Source organism: Sapajus apella, unplaced genomic scaffold, assembly GCF_009761245.1.
Source record: "Sapajus apella isolate SASKATOON/1434 unplaced genomic scaffold, GSC_monkey_1.0 scaffold495, whole genome shotgun sequence".
NCBI lineage: Eukaryota > Metazoa > Chordata > Mammalia > Primates > Cebidae > Sapajus > Sapajus apella.
Window position 1 is genome coordinate 15,543 of NW_022437425.1, and position 21,827 is coordinate 37,369.

The following is a 21,827-nucleotide window of genomic DNA, read 5'->3' on the forward strand; positions in this document are numbered from 1 at the left end:
CAATTCACTCCCACAGATTCCCCCCAAGAATCCAACATGGCTCTCATCCCTGAAGGGTGGATCCATTAATTGAGGATCACTGGCTTATAAAATCTCCACAGAGGCTGGGCATGGTGGCTCACGCCTGTAATCTTAGCACTTTGGGATGCCAAGGTGGGTGGATCACCTGAGGTCAGGAGTTCAACACCAGCCTGGCCATCATGGTGAAACCCCATCTTAATAAAATAAAATAAAATAAAATAAAATAAAGTAAAATCTCCACAGAAGATCACAGTTTAAGATGGAAATGCTTTATTCCATTAACGACCTGGTATTCCTCCCCTCTCTCTCTGTAACTCACAGATGTTGCGCTTAGTAGTTTTCTCTTATGCTGTGCGGGTTCCTTTCAAGATGTTCTCAAACCTCTCTGGGCTGCTGGTTAGGTGGCACTCAGGAGAACAACACTAGGTTCAAACCCAGTTTCTCACTGGCAATATGTGGGTACTAATGCTGGACCTAAATCCTATTACTGATATTTAACCTAATCTTATCAATAGCAGCTTGCCAAGGACTTCCAAAACCCATACTATGCATCTGCTTGTGGACTGAATTGGGATCTGTTTTTCTCTGCTACCAACTATGAATTTCAGGGGTGCTGGAAAGGACTGTGCTTGTGATTTCGGCCCAGCTGTTTACAACGGGCCTGAGGGAAGCTCTGATTTGTGTTGTTCAGCAAGGTTGGTGGCTTCAGGTTTCACCATTGTCTCATATTTATGTACTACATAGAAAGCCTTTAAAAACTCAGTAAAGTCAATGCTTCCGTCTCTGTTCAGGTCCATCATGTTGGCAATCTTATTGACTTGGGAATTATCAATATGAAGATTGTAGTGAGAACTAAAAAGTTTCCACATGGCATGAAATTCTTCCATGGAGATCAACCCTAAAAGAATATAAGAGAAGGTTATGAGTGTTCATTTTAAGACCCACCTAAGGCAGGGGTTGCAGAAGCCACACTGATTGAATAGTCCCAATTAGAAACTCACTAAAATGCCTGACCATGAAGATACTGAAGGATATGGAAGAGTAAGATTATAAATGTAACAACGGGCCAGGCGTGGTGGCTCACGCCTGTAATCTCAGCACTTTGGGAGGCGGAGGTGGGCGGATCACCTGAGGTCAGGAGTTCAAGACCAGTCTGACCAACATGGTGAAACCCTGTCTTTAAAAAGAAAAATAAAAAAATAAAAATAAATGTAAGAAACAATATGTCACTTTCAACTCCTAAGGGATCCTGAACTTATTCTAAAGCCAGAACCAGCAAACAGTGAAGAAATGGGGATGGGGTTGTGGACTGTGGGACTAGATGTGATATAGAAATGATAGGATCTAAAATAGAAGGGTAAGGTGCACAGGAGGAGGGCAGAGAGGAAAGTGACATCAATGAAGAGGGAGAAGAGGCCCTGGGAGTCAATAAGAGGATTACAAACAATGGCGCTGCCTTTTTTATAGGCAATAATTTAATGCGTTGATCATTGATCTTTTTGGTGTTCAAAGGTCTCTGCAGTAGGGAATTATCTGATGAGTTTTTAAAAATTTGAAAATTAGTAATTGTACATCAAAGCTAAAGGCAGAAAATGAGTTTTCATAGCCCTTAATCCCCAAAACAGAATCAGAATTCTAGGAATGAGATACTGAAATGGATAGCAAATCACCTCTTCATTTGTACTGGTGATTTATATAAAGAGTTATTCCAGTTTGACTGATGGCTACATAGGCTTCTGTAGGACTCTATCATCTTGAATACAGAGACTGCAGCCAAACTGAAATAACAATAATATTAAACAAGTTTGTTTTTCCCCTCAAGTTTTATCATGTTAAATGAAGAATGAAATAGATAAAAACAGAGTTCTGATTTCAGAGAACCAGACTAGCTTCTGCTTTCTACTACTGCTACCCCCATTTTGACCTGTAGTCTAGCCTGTTGAGGCCTAGGGCAGGAGCTGAGTCCAAAACAATGGGCTCCTACGATTTTCATTAAACAGCATGCATAAGCAAGGCCCATCTTACCAATGAAGGGGTCAAACCATATTAATTATAGGGCTCAATCCAAGTGTACTCACTTTGTATCTCCAATATACACACACACACAAATATGTTTTTTAAATGAACTCATCAAAGTTCATTTATTTACCTGAGTGATCAGAGTCAATGGCATTAAATATGATTTCCAGGTCAGATCGGTATCTGTACAGAGTTTCAACTAGAGCAGAATTAGCCTACAATAAAGATTTTCCAAGTGTTAGAACTATCGAATTCATGACACAGATCGCTTTTAGCAAATGTAACAAACACAAAACATCATCACCAATTCAAATGATGTGATTTAGACAAATCTGAGAAGGCCAGCCTTCCCGTGGAGGCCCCACCCTCTTCATTCAGTCTGTGATCCTCAGGGGACAAGTCCAAAGCAAATAAGGCAGCGGTAACTAACAAGAGCCACCATTTACAGAGAAGTTCATGTGGATTATTTCATTTGGTCCTCTACAACAAGAAGGAACAAGAACAGAACTATTATTATGTCCATTTTACAATTTTGAAAAAAGGGAGATAAAGGAACTTTCCCAGGGGTCACAGAGCTGGGAAGTGGGATTTAAATTTTGGCTGCCTGAAGCCACGGCCTGTGATCTTAGTCACCATGGTAAACTGCCTCTGAAGTGAAGTCAAAAGCCTCCTTCCTGGGGATATTTTAGTCTCTAACCTACCTTTACTTCCCTTCTCTCTGCTCTTACCTTCTCATCTTCCCTGCAAATGATCACCCAAGTCCTGGGTCCAACCAGCTCCCTTTCAGCTCAGTGTTATATCTCACTGCTGATGAATTGTTAAGTAATAAGTACAGGGATCCGATAAATCTCCCTGATATTCACATTCTAACAAGAGATTCTACATTTCAAAAATCTTTCAGACATATTCTGGGTCATGTCAGCAAGTCTGTACACTCAAATTTAACAAGGGTTAAATATTCTTAAATATTCTAAATGGTATGTTGTATAAAAGCATGGATGTCAGACCAGGCGCAGGGGATCATGCCTGTAATCCCAGCACTTTGGGAGGCCGAGGCAGGCAGATCACTTGAGGTTAAGAGTTCAAGACCAGCCTGGACAACACAGTGAAACCCCATCTCCACTAAAAATAAAAAATTAGCTGAGTATGGTGGCAGGCACCTGTAATCTCAGTTACTCAGGAGGCTGAGGCAGGAGAGTCGCTTAAGCCTGGGAGGGAGAAGTTGCAGTGAACTGAGATTGTACCACTGCACTCCAGCCTGGGCAACAGAGCAAGACTCTGCTTCAAAAAACAAACAAACAAAAAGCATAGATGTCAGATCTACCCTTCTGCTAGACAGCACTTAAAAATCCAAGCCAGGTGCAGTGGCTCATACCTGTAGTCCCAGCACTTTGGGAGGCCGAGGTGGGCAGATCACAAGGTCAGGAGATCAAGACCATCCTGGCTAACATGGTGAAACACCATCTCTACTAAAAATACAAAACATTAGCCGGGTGTGGTGGCATGCAGCTGTAGTCCCAGCCACTCGGGAGGCTGAGGCAGGAGAATCCTTTGAACCTGGCAGTCAGAGGTTGCAGTGAGCCAAGATCGCACCACTGCACTCCAGCCTGAATGACAGAGTGAGACTCTGTCTTAAAAAAACAAAAATCCAGTATTTGATGTGGACTTGTTTGTTGAAGGTTTTCCTTTTCTTTTTTTTTTTTTTTTTTCTTTTTTCTTATCCTAGGAACACAGAAATTTGCTGAACAGACCACAGTGTACCTGGGAGATTCCCCTTCAGCCTTTCCTAAGACTGTAACTCCATCTATTAGATTATTCCACTCCCAGCTTTTCTTTTTTTTCTTTTCCTTTCTTCTTTTTTTTTTTGTTTTGAGAGGGAGTCTCGTTCTATTGCCCAGGCAGTGGCACCATCTCGGCTCACTGCAACCTCTGCCTCCCGGGTTAAAAGGATTCTCTTGCCTCAGCCTCCTAAGTAGCTGGGATTACAGGCATGTGCCACCATGCCTCGCTGATTTTTGTATTTTTAGTAGACAGACATGGGGTTTCACCTTGTTGGTCAGGCTGGTCTCAAGCTCCTGACCTCATGATCTGCCTGCATCGGCCTCCCAAAGTGCTGGGATTACAGGCATGAGCCACTGTACCTGGCCACTCCCAGCTTTTCAAAGGACTAACTTATGTTTCGCCCTGGCCAGGTTTTAGCTGGGGCTATGTTTCACTTGCCTCTTTTATAGGTTTTTCAATGTGGATATTCCGGAAGCTGGACATGTATTCAACGTTTCCATTTTGGTCTATGATTACCAGATTCGAACTCAGGGATCTCCACGGTAAGTTCAGTCCCAAAATGCTCTCCATGCAAAAAGCCCACTGGCTCACAGGAAGTTTTCCTAACAACAACAACAACAACAAAGCCCAAATGATTTGTTTATGATATGATTTTAAAGAATGCAACCTCCTTGGGAGAGCCAGGGCAGCATGGGGCCAGCTGCTCTCTGTCATAATTTACGCTTCCAGGCCCTGTAGTCCTGAAGGAGAAATAACTCAAGAATATCTTTAGTATTCCACAGATCATGTCCTTCCTGTCACCTGTAAGAAATCAGACTTTGGGTGTTAGATTATTTGTTTTTCATTTTTCTGATTAACAAAGTAAGGTATGCCTATTTATTTATTTTTTTGGAGGAGTCTGGCTCTTGTTGCCCAGGCTGGGGTGCAGTGGTGCCATCTTGGCTCACTGCAATGTCCACTTCCTGGGTTCAAGCGATTCTCCTGCCTCAGCCTCCAAGTACGTGGGGTTACACGTGCACGCTACCATACCCGGCTTTTTTTTTTTTGTATTTTTAGTAGAGATGGGGTTTCACCATGTTGGCCAGGCTGGTCTTGAACTCCTGACCTCAAGTGATCCGCCCGCCTCGGCTCCCAAAGTGCTGGGATTACAGGTGTGAGCCACTGTGCCTGGCCTAGGTATGCTTATTATAGAAGATTTGAAAACAGAAAAGAATACAAAGAATAAAAGATGTATTATTTACCTGTCATTTCACAACTAATATTCTTTTCCTCCTAATATATGTAATTTTTCCAAACACAAATATCTTTATTACATGTAGGCTGTTTCTATTTTTAGATGAATATCCATTTGGCCCAGAATCGTTTATTGAAGACTCCTTTGCCCACTGCTCAGCAGTAGTGCCTTCGAGTGTCTATAACTGCATGAATCTGTTTCAGGATTCTCTATTTGCTTCCATTGTCTATATGGGTATCTGTGTGCTGATTCCATACCATTCTAATTACTGTACTTTTATAACAGATCTTGATCTATAATAAAGAAAGTCTTCCCACCTTATTCTTTTTTTTCAAGAACATCTTGGCTATTTTGGGCCTTTGGTAATTCCACATGAGTTTTAGATGCAGATTCTCAAGATCTACCGAAAAATCCCCACTTTGGGATTTTGACTGAGATTGCATTCAACCTATAGCTCAATTTGGGAGGAATTTGTATCTTGACAACTTCAACCCTTCTAGTCCTCGAACACAGTAATACCTACCCACTTATTTCAGTCCCCTTTGATTTATCTTAATAATATCTTAGAGCTCTCATACCTCATTCATTAGGTTTCTCCTGAGTACTTGATTATCTATTGTGAATGGTATCTTTTAAGATTTTTCTTATCTAAAAGCTAACTGCTGACTACCCCAGCTATCAATTTATTCCCATTTAGCTCCAAAATTATTCTTCTTCTTATTTTTTTCTTGCCACATTTTGTGATACTAGAACTGGACCCTGTAATCATTGCTTCTTTGGCAGCTCCTATAACGTTAGGCTTTGTTAGTAGACAGTGCAGGAAGAATACTGCAAAGAACAGCAAAGAAAAGGCTTTTCTTTCTGGTTCTGGTGTACCCTGCTTTTTGTTTCTATAGCACAGCATGGTTACCAGAGGTGTGTGGGAAATGCAGTGGCACCCACCTTCTAGCAAATTTCCCTGATACCACAGCACGTGTCATCAGTGTGTAGGTGACGCAGTGTAGCACAGCCTAAGGTGTTGCTGGCACCCCAGTGGGTGGCTCTGTCCTCTCCAGTCCTGGCCCACTAGCTAGAGACTCAACTCTAACTTGAGGCACCTCAGTGAACTTCTGCCCTCCCCAGCGGACCACAGCCACATCCTCACCAATGAGGGCGTGATCTCATCTCTTATTGGGATTAGGGATTTCTTCCAAGTTTGTTCCTTCCATGGCTCCTCTCTCTCAACCTTAGACAGAAGCTCCTCCCTACAATTGCATTGGTTATTTGTTTTCTCTTTCTCTCTGTCTCACCATGGTTTCATCAACTTCAACAGTTTTATCAAAGAACCATTTTTTGGCTAGGCGCAGTGGCTCACACCTGTAACCCCAGCACTTTGGGAGGCCAAGGCAGGCAGATAACCTGAGGTCAAGAGTTTGAGATCAGCCTGGCCAACATGGTGAAATCTAATCTCTACTAAAAATACAAAAAAAATTAGCTGGGTATGGTGGTGTGTACCTGTAGTCCAAGCTACTCGGGGAGGCTGAGGCAGGAGAAGCGGTTGAACCCAGGAGGCAGAGGTTGCAGTGAGCCAAGACTGCACCACTACACTCCAGCCTAGGTGACAGAGGGAGACTCCATCTCAAAAACAACAAAACAACAACAAAAAACACTTTTTAAAACTTTGTTAATTATAACTTCATCTTTTACATTTAAGGTTATCATCAGTGCCTTTCTAATTTGCATCCCGTAAATTCTAATAAGTTGCATTTTCATTGTCATTTAGTTTCAGCATTCTAATTTTCACTGTGATTCTCTTTGAGCCAAGGATTATTTATGTTTACTTCTCATTTCCAAACCAAAAGGCAATTTTATGACTATCTTATATTATTGAGTTGTAGCTCAAGTCACTATGTCAGATCATTTATTTTGTAATGTTTCCCGTACTTCAAAACCCATTGAGATTCACTGTATGTTCCAGTGTTTGGTCACTTTTTGTAAATGATCCATTTGTGCTTGATAAGAATATGCATTCTGAAATGTTGGGTGCTGAGTTCTATGTCATCTTTTAAGAAAAAAGTATGCTAATCTTTTAGCTGGTTTTTTTCGTTCCTGAGAGAGGAGTATTAAAACCTCCCACTATGGTGGTAGATGTTTTTACTTCTATTTTTTCTTCTGTCAGTTCTTGTTTTGAATATTTTTGAAGCTATATTAATAGGTACATACACATTTAGAATGGATTCAATTGGCATAATTAATATTTTATCATTACAAAATGTTCTTTTTCATTTCTAGTAATATATACTTCCTTAGAGTCTACTTCGCCTGACACTAATAAATCTATCTTAGCTTTATTTTTGTTAGTGTTTTCATGGCATATCTTTTTCTAAATTTAACTTCTAATGTTTTGTGTATATGATTCTACAGTCTAATTTTGCAACTGTTGAGAAATCTATCAGTCTAATTGTTATCTCTTTGTAGCAATATGTGTTTCCTCTCTGCCTGCTTTTCAACGATGTTTTTCTTTGCCACTGGTGCTCTGGAGTTTCACCACAAATGTGTGTAGGTGTGGATTTAACTTTATTTATTCTACTTGTGAATCACTGTTCCTCTCTATGAATTTGAGTCTTTTATCAATTCTGGAAATGTCTCAGCCATTACCATGTCAAATATATGGTCTCTTACATTCTATTCTCTCCTCCCAGTACCCTGAGTAGGTGTATGTAAACTTCTTGTTTTACTGTTCATATCTCTTTTTTTTTCTTTCTTCTTCAAATCATTCCCAAATGCATGTTTATGATTTCATAGTTCCTATGAACATATTTTTTATTTGATAATTCTAATATCTGATGTCCTCAGGGAACTAACTGTTGTTTCTGCTGACTTTCACTCACGGTAGTTTGTGTCCTTGTTTGGTAATTTTTTATTGTGAGCTCATGTGAGTTGATCTTAATCTCTGGATATACAAGTGGCCAAAACTGGGGATGCTTCCCTCAAAGATAAATTTGCATTTGCTTGCCAGGAGCCAGGGAGCATTACAGACCTAGGACAACTTTAGCCACTTTGAGGGTGCAAGCATGATAATGGAGGTCTCAAATGCAGCTTTTCCATCTTTCTACTATATTATAATTTAGTCTCAGGATTGATTGCTATACCAATATCAGCATTGGGCCCCAGGACAATCTAGCCTTTTGTGTTTTCTTGTTGCTCCATGCTCACACATGTGGTTTCAAATCATCTTTCATGGAGAGTGAAGATGCAGCTGGAAGAGTCACCTTACTATGAGGCTGGTAAATGCATTAAATTCTGCATCCTCCAGGATCTAGCTGTCTGTTAATAGGAAAGCCCCCCAGAATGTCTAGTCTAGCATACTATCAGAATAGAAGTTTAATTCAGGGTTGGTGTTAGTTTTCCAAATTGAAAATAGCTTGCTAAAAGGAATAAATGTGCCTTTTTTTGCACAAATAATGGATTATATATTTTTTATCTCTATTCTTCCTTCTTAGTAAAAATGGAGAACTGACATCCTAAGGAAGCAAAGAAAATGAAAAGTGATCTGTATGTAACTTGGTGTGTTAAGAAACGGTAAGTGTTACACAATTTTATTACCTGATTTTCTGCGGTCTTGATGTTGGAAAGCATGAATGAGGTCAGTTTTTCGTGAAATCATTCTCTCTCTTAATATCTTGATGGCACTGTTTTCCATAGTACTCACTCTATGTAAAGAAAAAAATAATTAGGTGAAAGTAACATAAATCATCCTGTTTTGTTTCATTTTAATGTGCACATTACTATTTATGAATTTTTACTTTAAATGAGTTGCCTAGATTCACACATATCACTACTAGATGGTAAACATATGCATATGTATCTATATGTGAATGTATATGTATGTGTGCATGCACACATGCATTTTGTGAAGTTTTAAAAGGATTACAAATAGTATTTTCTTTTGAATGCCAAAAATTCACATGAACAATCATTTGAAAAGAAGGAAAATAAAGAAGAACTTACTATACCAGATATTTAAATGTATCATTAAATTACTGAGATAAAACAACAGATATTGACAAGAGAAGACTGATACATGAATAGAACATAATAGAAATTTCATAAATATATCAAACTATGTATGAGAATAACATATATAATACAGAGGTATTGCAATTCAGTAGAAAATGACAGTTTTTAAAAAGAGCGCTAGCATAGTTAGCTAACAACCTGGACTTCAACCTCCACCTCAGATCATTTACAAAAATAAATTTTCAAATAAAGGAGGAACAGAGGAACAAAGTAATCATACACACACATACATAATGACTATTTTGTTCCTCTTTTTATTTTTTTTGTGTACACACACACAAACACACACACACATATGGCAAAATGGTAGATGTAGTAAATTCAAGCATATCAGTAATAAAATCATATGAGAATGGATTAAATAATCAAATTAAGAGGCAGAGATTGTGAAACTGCATAAAAACAACAAAACAAGATCCAACTATACGTTGTCTACAGGAGAACACTTCAGTTTTAAAGATACAAAGAGTTTAAAAGGAAAAGGATGCAAAAAAAATACCATGCAAACAGCAAGCATGACAACTTGGAGCGGCCATACCAATAGCGACAAAATGGACTTTAAGACAAAAATTGTTGCCAGGCGTGGTGGCTCACACCTGTAACCCCAGCACTTTGGGAGGCTGAGGCGGGCAGATCACCTGAGGTCAGGAGTTCAACACCAGCCTGACCAACATGGAAAAACCCTGTCTCTACCAAAAATACAAAATTAGCCAGGCGTGGTAGCACATACCTGTAATCCCAGCTACTTGGGAGGCTGAGGCAGGAGAATCGCTTGAACCCGGGAGGCAGAGGTTGCAGTGAGCCGAGATTGTGCCATTGCACTCCAGCCTCCAGCCTGGGCAACAAGAGTGAAACTCCATATCAAAAAAAAAAAAAAAAAAAAAAAGACAAAAATTGTTACCAGAGACAAGGAGGGATATCTTATAATGATAAAACAGTCCATCAAGAAGATAAAACAGTCGGACTTGGTGGCTCATGCCTGTAATCCCAGCACTTTGGGAGGCCAAGGCAGGTGGATCACCTGAGGTTGGGAGTTCGAGACCAACATGACCAGCATGGAGAAACCTCGTCTCTACTAAAAATACAAAATTAGTCGGACATGGTGAGGCAGGAAAATCTCTTGAACCTGGAAGGTGGAGGTTGTGGTGAGCCGAGATCATGCCATTGCCCTCCAGCCTGGGCAACAAGAGCGAAACTCCATCTCAAAAAAAAAAAAAAAAAAAAAAAAAAAAAAAAGAAGATAAAATAATTATAAACACACGAGAACCTAAAAACAGAGCCCAAAACTACATGAAGCAAAAATGGACAGAACTGAAGGGAGACACAGACAATTCAACAATAATATAGAGGCTTCGATAGTCGACTTTCAGTAATGGATGAAACAACTAGGTAGAAAATCAACACGGACTTAGAAGACTTGAACAGCACTCAAATTAACTAGACCTCACAGATGTATTTAAAACATTCTACCCAACAACAAGAGAATTACATTTTTTTTTTTTTTGAGATGAAGTCTTCACTCTGTCACCCAGGCTGGAGTGCAGTAGCACTATCTTGTCTCCCTGCAACCTCCGCCTCCCGGGTTCAAGCGATTCTCCTGCCTCAGCCTCCTGAGTAGCTGGGACTATAAGCATGCACCATCATGCCCAGCTAATTTTTGTATTTTTAGTAGAGATAGGGTTTCATTATATTGGCCAGGCTGGTCTTGAACTCCTGATCTTGTGATCCTCCTGACTTGGGCTCACAAAATGCTGGGATTACAGGTGTGAGCCACTGTGCCTGGCCTGAGAATTATATTCTTCTATAGTATATGTGAAACATTCTCCACAGTAGACTTTATGCTAGGCCATAATATAAGCCTTAATAGGTTTAAAAGGATTAAGATCAAAGTATCTTTACTTTGAAAAAAATAGGAATTTATTGAAAGAAGTATATTAATAACAGAAAGTAATTTGGGAAAGAAATAAATTAAAATTTGGCCGGGCGCGGTGGCTCAAGCCTGTAATCCCAGCACTTTGGGAGGCCGAGGCGGGTGGATCACGAGGTCGAGAGATCGAGACCATCCTGGTCAACACGGTGAAACCCCGTCTCTACTAAAACTACAAAAAATTAGCTGGGCATGGTGGCACGTGCCTGTAATCCCAGCGACTCAGGAGGCTGAGGCAGGAGAATTGCCTGAACCCAAGGGGGGGGGGGTGCGGTGGGCCGGAAACCCCCCAATTGCCCCCAACCTGGGTAAAAAAAGTGAAAACCCCTTTTAAAAAAAAAAAAAAAAAAAAAAAAAAAGAAATAAATTAAAAATTAACAACAGAAAGAAATTTGAGCAAGTCACAAATATAAGGAAATTAAACAGCAAAATCTTAACCAATAGGTCAAAGAAGAAATCAGAGGAGAAATCAGAAAATACTTTAAGATGAGTGAAAATGAAAATACGACATACCAAAACATATGGCATACACTAAAGTAGTGCTTAGAGGAAAATGTATAGCTGTAGATGCCTATATTAAAAAAGAAAAAAGATCTCTAATCAATAACATAATCTTCCACTTTAAAAAAAGTAGAAAAAGGCTGGATACGGTGGCTCACGCCTGTAATCTCTGGGAGACCGAGCTGGGTGGATCACTTGAGGCCAGCCTGACCAACATGGTGAAACCCCATCTCTACTAAAAATACAAAATTAGCTGGGCATGTAATCCCAGCTACTCGGGAGGCTGAAGCAGGAGAATCGCTTGAACCCAAGAGGCAGAGGTTGCAGTGAGCCGAGATCGTGCCATTGCACTCCGGCCTGGACAACAAGAGCAAAACTCCATCTCAAAAATAAAAATAATAATAATAAAATAAAAAATTGGAAAAAAGAGTAAGCTGAACCCAACATAAGCAGATAAAAGGAAATAATAAAGAAAAGAGCAGTTAAGAAATGAAATAGAGAACGGAAAGATAATAAAGAAAAATCAACAAAATAAAAATTGGTTCTTTGAAAAATCAACAAAATTGTCAAACCTTAATAATGTCCAAGAAAAAAAGAAAAAAGACTTAAATTTCTAAAATCAAGAGTGAAAGAGGGGACACCAGGAGAATTGCTTGAACCCAGGAGGCGGAGGTTGCAGTGAGCCGAGATTGCACCATTGCACTCCAGTCTGGGTAACAAGAGTGAAATTCCATCTCAAAAAAAAAAAAAAAAAAAGTACAAAGTTTAACTCACATTTACCAGTTTTAAAACTGTAGTAAGTTTGTAAAGTTACAATAATTAGGACAGTGTGGTACTCACAATAGGATAGACATAGACATAGACAAATATCATACAATTTAAAGGCCAGAAACAAACCTGTACATTATGGTCAACAGATTTTTGACAATAGTGCCAAGAGGGAAAGAATAGTCTTCAAGTCATGGTTCTGGGACAACTGGATATCCACATGTAAAATAATAAAGCCGAACCCTTCCATCACACAATGCACAAAAATTAGCTTGGCTGGGCGCAGTAGCTCATGCCTGTAATCCCAGTACTCTGGGAGGCCAAAGTGGGTGGATCACCTGAGGTCAGGAGTTTGAGACCAGCCTGGCCAACATGGTGAAACCCCATCTGTACTAAAAATGCAAAAATTAGCTGGGCGTGGTGGTGGACACCTGTAATCTTAGCTACTCAGGAGGCTGAGGCAGGAGAATCTCTTGAACCTGGGAGGTGGAGGTTGCAGTGAGCCAAGATTACGCCACTACACTCCAACCTGGCAACAAGAGTGAAACTCTGTCTCAAAAAAAAAAAGAGAGAGAGAGAGAGATCATCACAAGGGCCGGCAATGATGTAGAACACTTGGAATCCTCACACACTGATGCTGAAAATGGTAAATTATTCAGCCCCTTGGGAAAAAAGTTTACAAGTTCCTCAAAATGTTAAACACAGAGTTACCATATAACCCAGCAATTCCATGATCAAGTATTTACTCAAGAGAACTGAAACATGTACACACAAAAACTTGCCTATGAATGTTCATAACACCGTTGTTTATAATAGCCAAAAAGTGAAAACACCCTAAATGTCTTTCAACTCAAGAATAAACAAAATGTGGTCTATCCATAAAATGGAATATTATTCACCCATAAAAAAGGAATGAAGTACTGATATAGAATACAGCATGAATAACCTCAAAAACATTATGCTGAGTGAAAGAAGCCAGCCATAAAAGACCACATGTTGTGTGATCTCATTTATATGAAATGCCAAGAATAGGCAAATCCACAGAGACAGAAAATAGATTAGTGGTTGCCTAGGGCTGTGATGGGAGGAGGTGACTGGGAAATGACTATTCAATGGCTATAAGTTTTCTTTTTGGGATGGGAAAAATGTTCAAAAGTTAAATAATGGTGATAGCTGCACAACTCTGTAAATATACTGTCATTGAATTGTAAATGAGTAAACTTTGTGATATGTAAATTACATCTCAATGTAGCTGTTAAATTTCAGAATTTGAGGTATGTGTGTGTGAGAGACAGAGACAGAGAAATTTTCTAAACAAAGGTAAAACTCCAAAAATTATAATAAAATTATAAATAAATATGGTATGTTATTTTCAGATTGCCCACTGTTATAACCTTTTTGAAGTAGCTATTAAGATTTTAAACATATAAATTTCATAAATTCTACATTTTAAAATCTTATATTTAAAAAGTCACTAAAACTTATGGATATACGTACACACAGAGAGGAATTTCTTTCAGCTTTATTGACATAAAACTATAACACATTTATAACTGGCAAATAAAATTATATATATTTAAGGTATACAATGTGATGATTTGATATACAGAAATATATATTATGGAATGATTACCACAATCGAGTCAGTTAATACATCTGTCACCTAACATAGTTAACGTGTACGTATAGTGAGAACATTTGAGATCTACTCTCCTAGCAAATTTTAGGTGTACAATACATTCTTTTTTTGTTCATTTGTTTTTATTTTTGTTTTTTTGAGACAGAGTCTCACTCTGTTGCCAGGTTGGAGTACAATGGCACGATCTCGACTCACTGCAACCTTCACCTCCTGGGTTCAAGTGATTCTCCTGCCTCAGCCTCCCAAGTAGCTGGGACTATAGGTGTGCGCCACAACGCCGGGCTAATCTGTTTTTAGTAGAGATGGGGTTTCACCATGTTGGCCAGGATGGTCTTGATCTCTTGACCTCGTGATCCGCCCGCCTTGGCCTCCCAAAGTGCTGGGATTACAGGCGTGAGCCACTGCACCTGATCCATTTGTTTTTTTGTTTTTATTTTTGTTCTCTTCTCCCCCGACCCCTCAGGTATACAGTACATTCCTATTAGCTATGGTCTCCATGCAGTATGTTAGATCCCCAGAACTTATTCATCTTATAACTGAAAGTTTGTGCTCTTTGACCAACGTCTCCAGCTATCCTCCACCTCTCAGCCTCTGGCAACCACATACTACTCTCTGTTTCTATGAGTTCAACTTTTTTAGATTCCATATATAAGTGATGTCATACAGTATTTGTCTGACTTATTTCACTTAGCAAAATGCCTTCCAGGTTCACCCATGTTGTCATAAATGTCAGGATTTCTTTTTTATGTTGGAATAATATTCCATTGTGCATGTACCATCAGTCCTCTGTATCTGTGGGTTTCTCATCCATGGATTTTTTTTTTTTTTTTGAGACAGGATCTCACTCTGTTGCCCAGCCTGGAGTACGGTGGCATGATCTTGGCTCACTGCAACCTTGACCACCCAGGCTCAAGCGGTTCTCCTGCCTCAGCCTCCAGAGTAGCTGGGATTACAGGAGTGCACCACCACGTCCAGCTAATTTTTGTATTTTTTTGTAGAGACGGGTTCTTACCATGTTGCCCAGGTAGTCTTGAACTCCTGGGCTCAGGTGATCCTCCTGCCTCGGCCTCCCAAAGTGCTGGGACTACAAGCATGAGCCACTGTGCTTGGCCAATTTTATTTTTTAAACAGATGGTTGTGCCTATACTTAACACGTACAGACTTTTTCTTGTCATTATTCCCTAAACAATACAGTATAACAACTATTGACAGAGTATTTACATTGCATTCAGTGTTATAAGTAATGTAGAGATGATTTAAAGTATATGGAAGGATCCGCATAGGCTTTATGCTATTTTTATATAAAGGACTTGAGCCTGTAGGGATTTTGGTATCCGAGAGGGCTTCTGGAACCAATTCCCTACAAATATCAAGGAATGATTAGATAGATAGATGATAGATAGATAGATAGATAGATAGGCAGATGTGATATATACAATATATATAGTGTAAATATAATATATAAATCCACTCACCTACATCAGTCACATTTTCTTTCTCTGTCTTGCTAGACACTTGGGTTGTTACCATATCTTGACTATCATGAATAATGCCACACTGAGCATGGGAGTGCAAATATCTCTTCGAGATACTGATTTCATTTCCTTTGCATACATAATCCCAGTAGTGGGATTGCTGGACCATGTGGTACTTCTATTTTTAACTTTTTGAGGAATCTCTGTACTGTTTTCTATAATGGCTGTAATAATCCACATTCCTAGCAAGAGAGTACAAGCGTTCCCTTTCTCCGCACTCTGGCCAACACTTACCTTTTTCTTAACAGCCATTCTAACCGGTGTGAGATGGTATCTCATTGTGGTTTTGATTTGCATTTCCCTGATGATGAGTGACACTGAGCACCTTTTCATAAACCTGTTGGCCATTTGTATGTCTTTTTTGGGAAAATGTCTATTCAGGTTCTTTGCCCATTTTAAAAATTGGATTATTTGTTTTTTTTGCTGTTAAGTTGTATGCGTTCCTTATATGTAGGAATGCTAGTTATAGCCTTGTTTTTAAATGCAGAACCCTGGAACCAATCTGGATGTCTAGCAACTGGACAAGATTTAGTTGCTCCATAATTGTTATGGTACATGTATACTACAGAATATTATGCATGTACTAAAAAGAATGAGTTAGGTCTATCTTTACTAACTTGGGGTGATGTTCATGATATAATTTTTAGGGGAAAATTCAGGTGCAGAATACAGTGTGCAGTGTGATTCTATCTTTCTTTTAAAAAAATGTATATGTACAGGCTGGGCGCAGTGGCTCACACCTGTAATCTCAGCACTTTGAGAGGCTGAGGTGGGCAAATCACCTGAGGTCAAGAGTTCAAGATCAGCCTGGCCAACAAGGGGAAACTCCATCTCTACTAAAAATACAAAAATTAGCCGAGCATAGTGGCACACTCCTATAGTCCCAGCTACTCGAGAGGCTGAGGGAGGAGAATCCAGGAGGATTGAACCCAGGAGGCAGAGGTTGCAGTGAGCCAAGATCATGCCATTGCACTCCAGCCTGGGTGACAGAGGAAGACTCCTTCTCAAAAAACAAAAAAGTATATACATTGTTTATCATCTTTCTCTTCACTCTGAGATATGTGTTCAATGAGGGGACTTTGGCCTATCTTGTATTATATATGCCTAGAACAGTACCTGACACATGGTAGTACTCAAAGGTTTTTTAAATTCAATGACTGAATAATTGCTTGTCTATTTTTGTAGGAGCAATAAGAGGATGGAAGGGACAATTCTAATGAATGAGTTAGGTCTAGTTTTAGTCTAGTAATTAAAACTAGTTAGCTGCTAGTTTTAATTACCTCTGGGGAAAAGGATAATTGAGAAGGGAGAGGAGATCATTAATGTTTTCTTTATTCTTCTTTGCTTTTTTTTTTTTTTTTCCAGTTGTTAACTAACACGTTAGTTTTATAATGTAAAAAATCTTAGGCCAGGCGCAGTGGCTCACACCTGTAATCCCAGCACTTTGGGAGGCTGAGGCGGGCTGATCACATGGGGTCAGGAGTTCAATACCAGCCTGGCCAACATGGTGAAACCCTGTCTCTACTAAAAATACCAAAATCAGCTGGGCGTGGTGGCACACTTCTGTAATCCCAGCCACTGGGGAGGCTGAGACAGAAGAATTGCTTGAACTGGGGAGGAGGAAGTTGCAGTGAGCCAACATCACGCTACTGCACTCTAGCCTGGGCCACAGAGTGAGACTCTGTCTCAAAAAAAAAAATCTTAAAAAGATAATGTTAAAAGGAGAAACGGAAGATAGGAAGATAAGCTATGAATGCCATCACATGGAGAGAGACACTATTAGAGTCACATACTTCTGGGGCAAAACCAGACAGGGCTCTTTGTGGGTAAGAGAAGGTTGTAGGTTAGGGGACTGAGTGGGTGTGGGAATCTTCTTTTCTTTGCATTCAGTTATGTTTCTGGGGACTAACTGCCTTATCTATCTAAAAAGATGTATGGGCTGGGTGCGGTGGATCATGCCTGTAATCCCAGCACTTTGGGAGGCCGAGGCAGGCGGATCACAAGGTCAGAAGATCGAGACCATGCTGGCTAACATGGTGAAACTCGATCTTTACTAAAAATACAAAAAATTAGCTAGTGTGGTGGCACCTGCCTGTAGTCCCAGCTACTCAGGAGGTTGACACAGGAGAATCACTTGAACCCAGGAGACGGGACGTTGCAGTGAGCCGAGATCGCGCCACTGCACTCCAGCGTGGCGACAGTGAGACTCAGTCTCAGAAAAAAAAAAGGATGTATGAATTTAAAATTGCTCCTTTTTGTTTCAAATATGAGTGCATTCACCCCTTGGTGTCTGAAACAATTTCCATTTTGTTGATACTAATGAGCAACCTATAAATGGCTGTCTTCACTCATGTGGCTGCTCTTAGTGATTTGGGACTGGTTCTAATGGGTCCATGATACCAGTGCTCGGTATTCTCTGTAGAGTATACCCACCTTTGGTGAAGAGGTTGAAAGCACGTTGCATCAGTTACTTGGTACTGGAAAAATCGAGGATTTGTACCAGAACATAGTTTGACGTAAGCTCCTCGATTGCTGTCTTCTTCGTAATAATTAGAAGCAGAAAATATAGTCACAACCTGGTTAAAGAAAAAGAGGGTCAGGTTCATGCAAAATTAATTCTCAAAAGGTCATTCAAAAAAGTCAGAAATAGCTCAATTCTTAAAAAGTAAACATCAAAGAAAGTTCATAATCTCTGCAAATCATCCACGTCTGATGTGATTTCCTGTGACTGAATCGGAGGAAAGCAAGGCTACTACTGTGTCCCCAGGAGCACTGATGCCTGGCCACTCAACCAACACCCTCAGTGCATGCCCTGTAATCCTGTGTACAATTTTAGTGCCAAATCTCAGAATCCTCTTTAATGTCTGAGTTTGCTTTTTTTTTTGAGACGCAGTCTCGCTCTGTCACACAGGCTGGAGTGCAGTGGTGCGATCTCAGCTCATTGCAATCTCCGCCTCCTGGGATCAAGCGATTCTCTTGCCTCAGCCTCCTGAGTAGCTGGGATTACAGGCGTGCCCTACCATGCCCGGCTAATTTTTGTATTTTCAGTAGAGACAGGGTTTCACCATGTTGATCAGACTGGTTTCAAACTCCTGACCTTGTGATCTGCCTGCCTCAGTCTCCCAAAGTGCTAGGATTACAGGTGTGAGCCACTGCACCCGGCCTGATTTTGCAAATTCTTTTTCCAAGGGATAAATCCCCTATCTTCTTGCCTTGTAATACTTGAGTATTCAGAACAAAATTTGTCTAGTATCAGTTTTTTTCTTCTGGTTGGAGCTGAGTGATTTAGAGGGTTCAGGGCCCCAGAAAGTCAGTGCTTTAAGGGCAGAGGTGCAGTGATTAGAATAAGGGACCATAACCACTATCTTGTGAAGGAACCAGCCTTGGGGCTATGGTAGAATATGGGAGGACAATATTTGTGGGTTATGGGGAACCTGGCTTAGGCCCCGTTCTATCCCAATGAGAATGTCACTTCAGACAAGCCACTGCTGTTTTCTATTTTCTTATTACAAAGAAACGCTAAATGATACTTGCCTTACTCATCTTGCAATGTTAGTATGAGCTGAAAATGAATTAATAGAGTTCAGAAAAGCAAAGTGCTGACACAGCAGGAAATGCCACATAACTTGGTATCCATTTTTCTTTATTGCTGTTCACTATAGAAAAAGGTACATCCCAGGCCGGGTGTTGTGGCTCACACCTGTAATCCCAGCACTTTGGGAGGCTGAGACAGATCACCTGAGCTCAGGAGTTTGAGACCACCCTGGCCAACATGATGAAACCTTGTCCCTACCAAAAATACAAAAATTAGCTGGACGTGGTGTCAGGCACCTGCAATCCCAGCTACTTGGGAGCATGAGGCATGAGAATCACTTGAATGTGGGAGGCGGAGGTTGCAGTGAGCCGAGATCACATCATTGCACTCTAGCCTGGACGACAGAGTGAGATTCCCATATCAAACAAAAAAAAAAGGAAAAAAAAGAAAAAGAAAAGAGTGCATCCCAGAAAAACTTGAAATAAGAAACCAACTCCTTGGTCCTCACCTCTTTTAGCCTTATCAGACACCAGGAAGGAACACCACACATTCCATTTTAGCGGCTGCAGCTAAACTGACTACAGTGAGCAACCTGTTGGAGGTCCCTACTCAGGGAGCTGAAGGCAAGTGTGTTTTGTGTTTTGGGCCCAGCACAGAGAACATGTAAAAAGTGCAAGAGCAAACTGGATTCACTGCTGCCTTTTATGCACTCTGTGAGGAAAAGGACATTCTCAACCGCACTGTATGGGACAGCTGCCTTACAAGTAGTAAAGAACCAAGCCTTTCTGTGTGTCTTCTTACTGCCATGTATCAGAATTTCTGTTTTTGGGACCGGGCACAGTGGCTCATGCCTGTAATCCCAGCACTTTGGGAGGCTGAGGTGGGCAGATCACCTGAGGTCAGGAGTTCAAGACCAACCTGGCTAACACGGTGAAACCTAGTCTCTACTAAAATTATAAAAATTAGCTGGGCATAGTGGCGCATACCTGTAATTCCAGCTATTTGGGTGGCTGAGGCACAAGAGTCATGTGAACCCAGGAGGCAGAGGTTGCAGTGAGCCGAGATCATGCCACTGCACTCCAGCCTGGGTGACAGAGCGAGACTCTGCCTCAAAAAAAGAATTTCTGGGATTATGGAAGATCAGGGAAATGAACCAAATATCTTTTAGGACAAGGGACAGTAAGGCCCCTTCAGACAACCTAGATGGACCCCGCCTTCTCTGGTTTCTGTTTGGTGCTAGGGGAGACATTTTCTCAAGGGCTTCTAGGTCAGACATACTCTGTGAAGGAAAGACTGTGCTTGGGGGAAGGATGTCCATTGGAATGTCAGCAACAATTCTAGCTTACCTTCCCACCATGACAGATTTCATACCCTTCGGGCTTACATTCATGAGACCTGATGATCATCTTCAACTGGAATTTATTAAGAATCTTGGAAGTAACATCTGGTCCAAAATAGCAGCCCCCTCCTCGACCCGTATTTGGAAAACAGCCTTTTTTGCCTCTGGGATCACTCCACAGAATATCAATAACCTTGGAACAAGAAACCAGATTTGGCTATAACTTACAAATGAGAGTATATCTTTCTAGATTCCAACTTATTTGCCAGAAATATTAACCCAAGGTATCCCAAAGTACTTCTCATTCTTCCTTAAAAATTGTTTCAGGCTTGGCATGGTGGCTCACATCTGTAATCCCAGCACTTTGGGAGGCCAGGGTGGGAGGATTACTTGAGGCCAGGAGTTCAACCCCACCCCGGGCAACATGGTGAGACTTCATCTCTACAAAAAATACAAAACTTAGGCGGGCATGGTGGTACACGCCTGTAGTCTCAGCTAGTAGGGAGATGAGCTGGGAGCATCGCTTGAGCCTGGGAGGTCAAGGCTGCAGTGAGCCATGATCACTCCACTGCACTCCAGCCTGGGTGACAGATGGAGACCCTGTCTCAAAAAAAAAACAAAACAAAAAACAAAAAACAGCACTGTTTCATACTCATCTCCTCCATGAACAGTCAATACAGCAATAGCAATAACCAAGAATCAGCTCTTGTCCCCCGCTTTAAAAATTCCATCACAATTGTTTGACAATTGTGGAAGCTACAAGGTTCTTTTCTCTTAAAAGAACTTAATTGCCATGCTGGGCGCGGTGGCTAATGCCTGTAATCACAGTACTTTGGGAGGCAAAGATTGGCAGACCACGAGGTCAAAACTTTGAGACGGGCCTGACCAACATGGTGAAACCCCATCTCTACTAAAAATACAAAGAATTAGCCAGGCGTGGTAGCACACGTCTGCAATCCCTGCTGCTTAGGAGGCTGAGGCAGGAGAATTGTTTGAACCCAGGAGGCAGAGGTTGCAGTGAGCCGAAATCGCGCTATTGTACTCCAGCCTGGGCAACCAAGACTCGATCTCAAAATGAATAAATAAATAAATAAATAAATAAGAACTTCACTGTCACATTCAGGGGAGAAATTAACTCTCCACAATGACCACACATTAGAAGTGTCTTAACATATTCAAAGAGGTAAGGTAGAGCTCCTGCTGTGGCTCTCAGCCAGATTTTTGTCCTCTCAAGCACAAGCCTGAGGAAGCCCTTGCTGTTTCCCAACACAAATGTGGAAACCTGTTCATCTGAGGGTGTCTCCTAAAGCATCTCCTTCACCTTTTGCCCCCTCCATGATAAGTACATTCTCAGCTTCAGCAATACATTTAGCAACTGACTAGTTTCCACAATGTGTTCTAAATCCACAAGTGTTGTATTAGTGTAACATTTCCTTTGGGGCCCCGGAGAGGCAAATGCAGGTGACAT

General features: G+C 40.7%; 1 protein-coding gene across 1 annotated transcript; it reads right to left on the minus strand.

Annotated features, from left to right (window-relative positions):
• Positions 1-512: 512 nt before the first annotated feature.
• On the minus strand, positions 513-21,827 carry LOC116546005 (serine/threonine-protein phosphatase with EF-hands 1-like). Its single transcript, XM_032272377.1, has 7 exons — positions 21,681-21,827; positions 20,367-20,576; positions 17,919-18,061; positions 8,642-8,748; positions 4,261-4,424; positions 2,171-2,255; positions 513-919 (listed from the first exon to the last, which is right to left on the minus strand). The coding sequence occupies exons 1-7, from the start codon at positions 21,825-21,827 to the stop codon at positions 672-674; spliced, it is 1,104 nt and encodes a 367-aa protein (XP_032128268.1). The 3' UTR covers positions 513-671.

Excerpts from the sequence above, each read along its gene's own strand:
- LOC116546005 (XM_032272377.1), bottom strand. The coding sequence starts at position 21,827 with ATGTCACCTGCATTTGCCTCTCCGGGGCCCCAAAGGAAATGTTACACT. Across the intron at positions 20,577-21,680 it reads TATCATGGAGGGGGCAAAAG|CCAAATCTGGTTTCTTGTTC; the intron begins GTGAAGGAGATG and ends TGTAAGTTATAG. Across the intron at positions 18,062-20,366 it reads AAATCTGTCATGGTGGGAAG|GTTGTGACTATATTTTCTGC; the intron begins GTAAGCTAGAAT and ends TTCTTTAACCAG.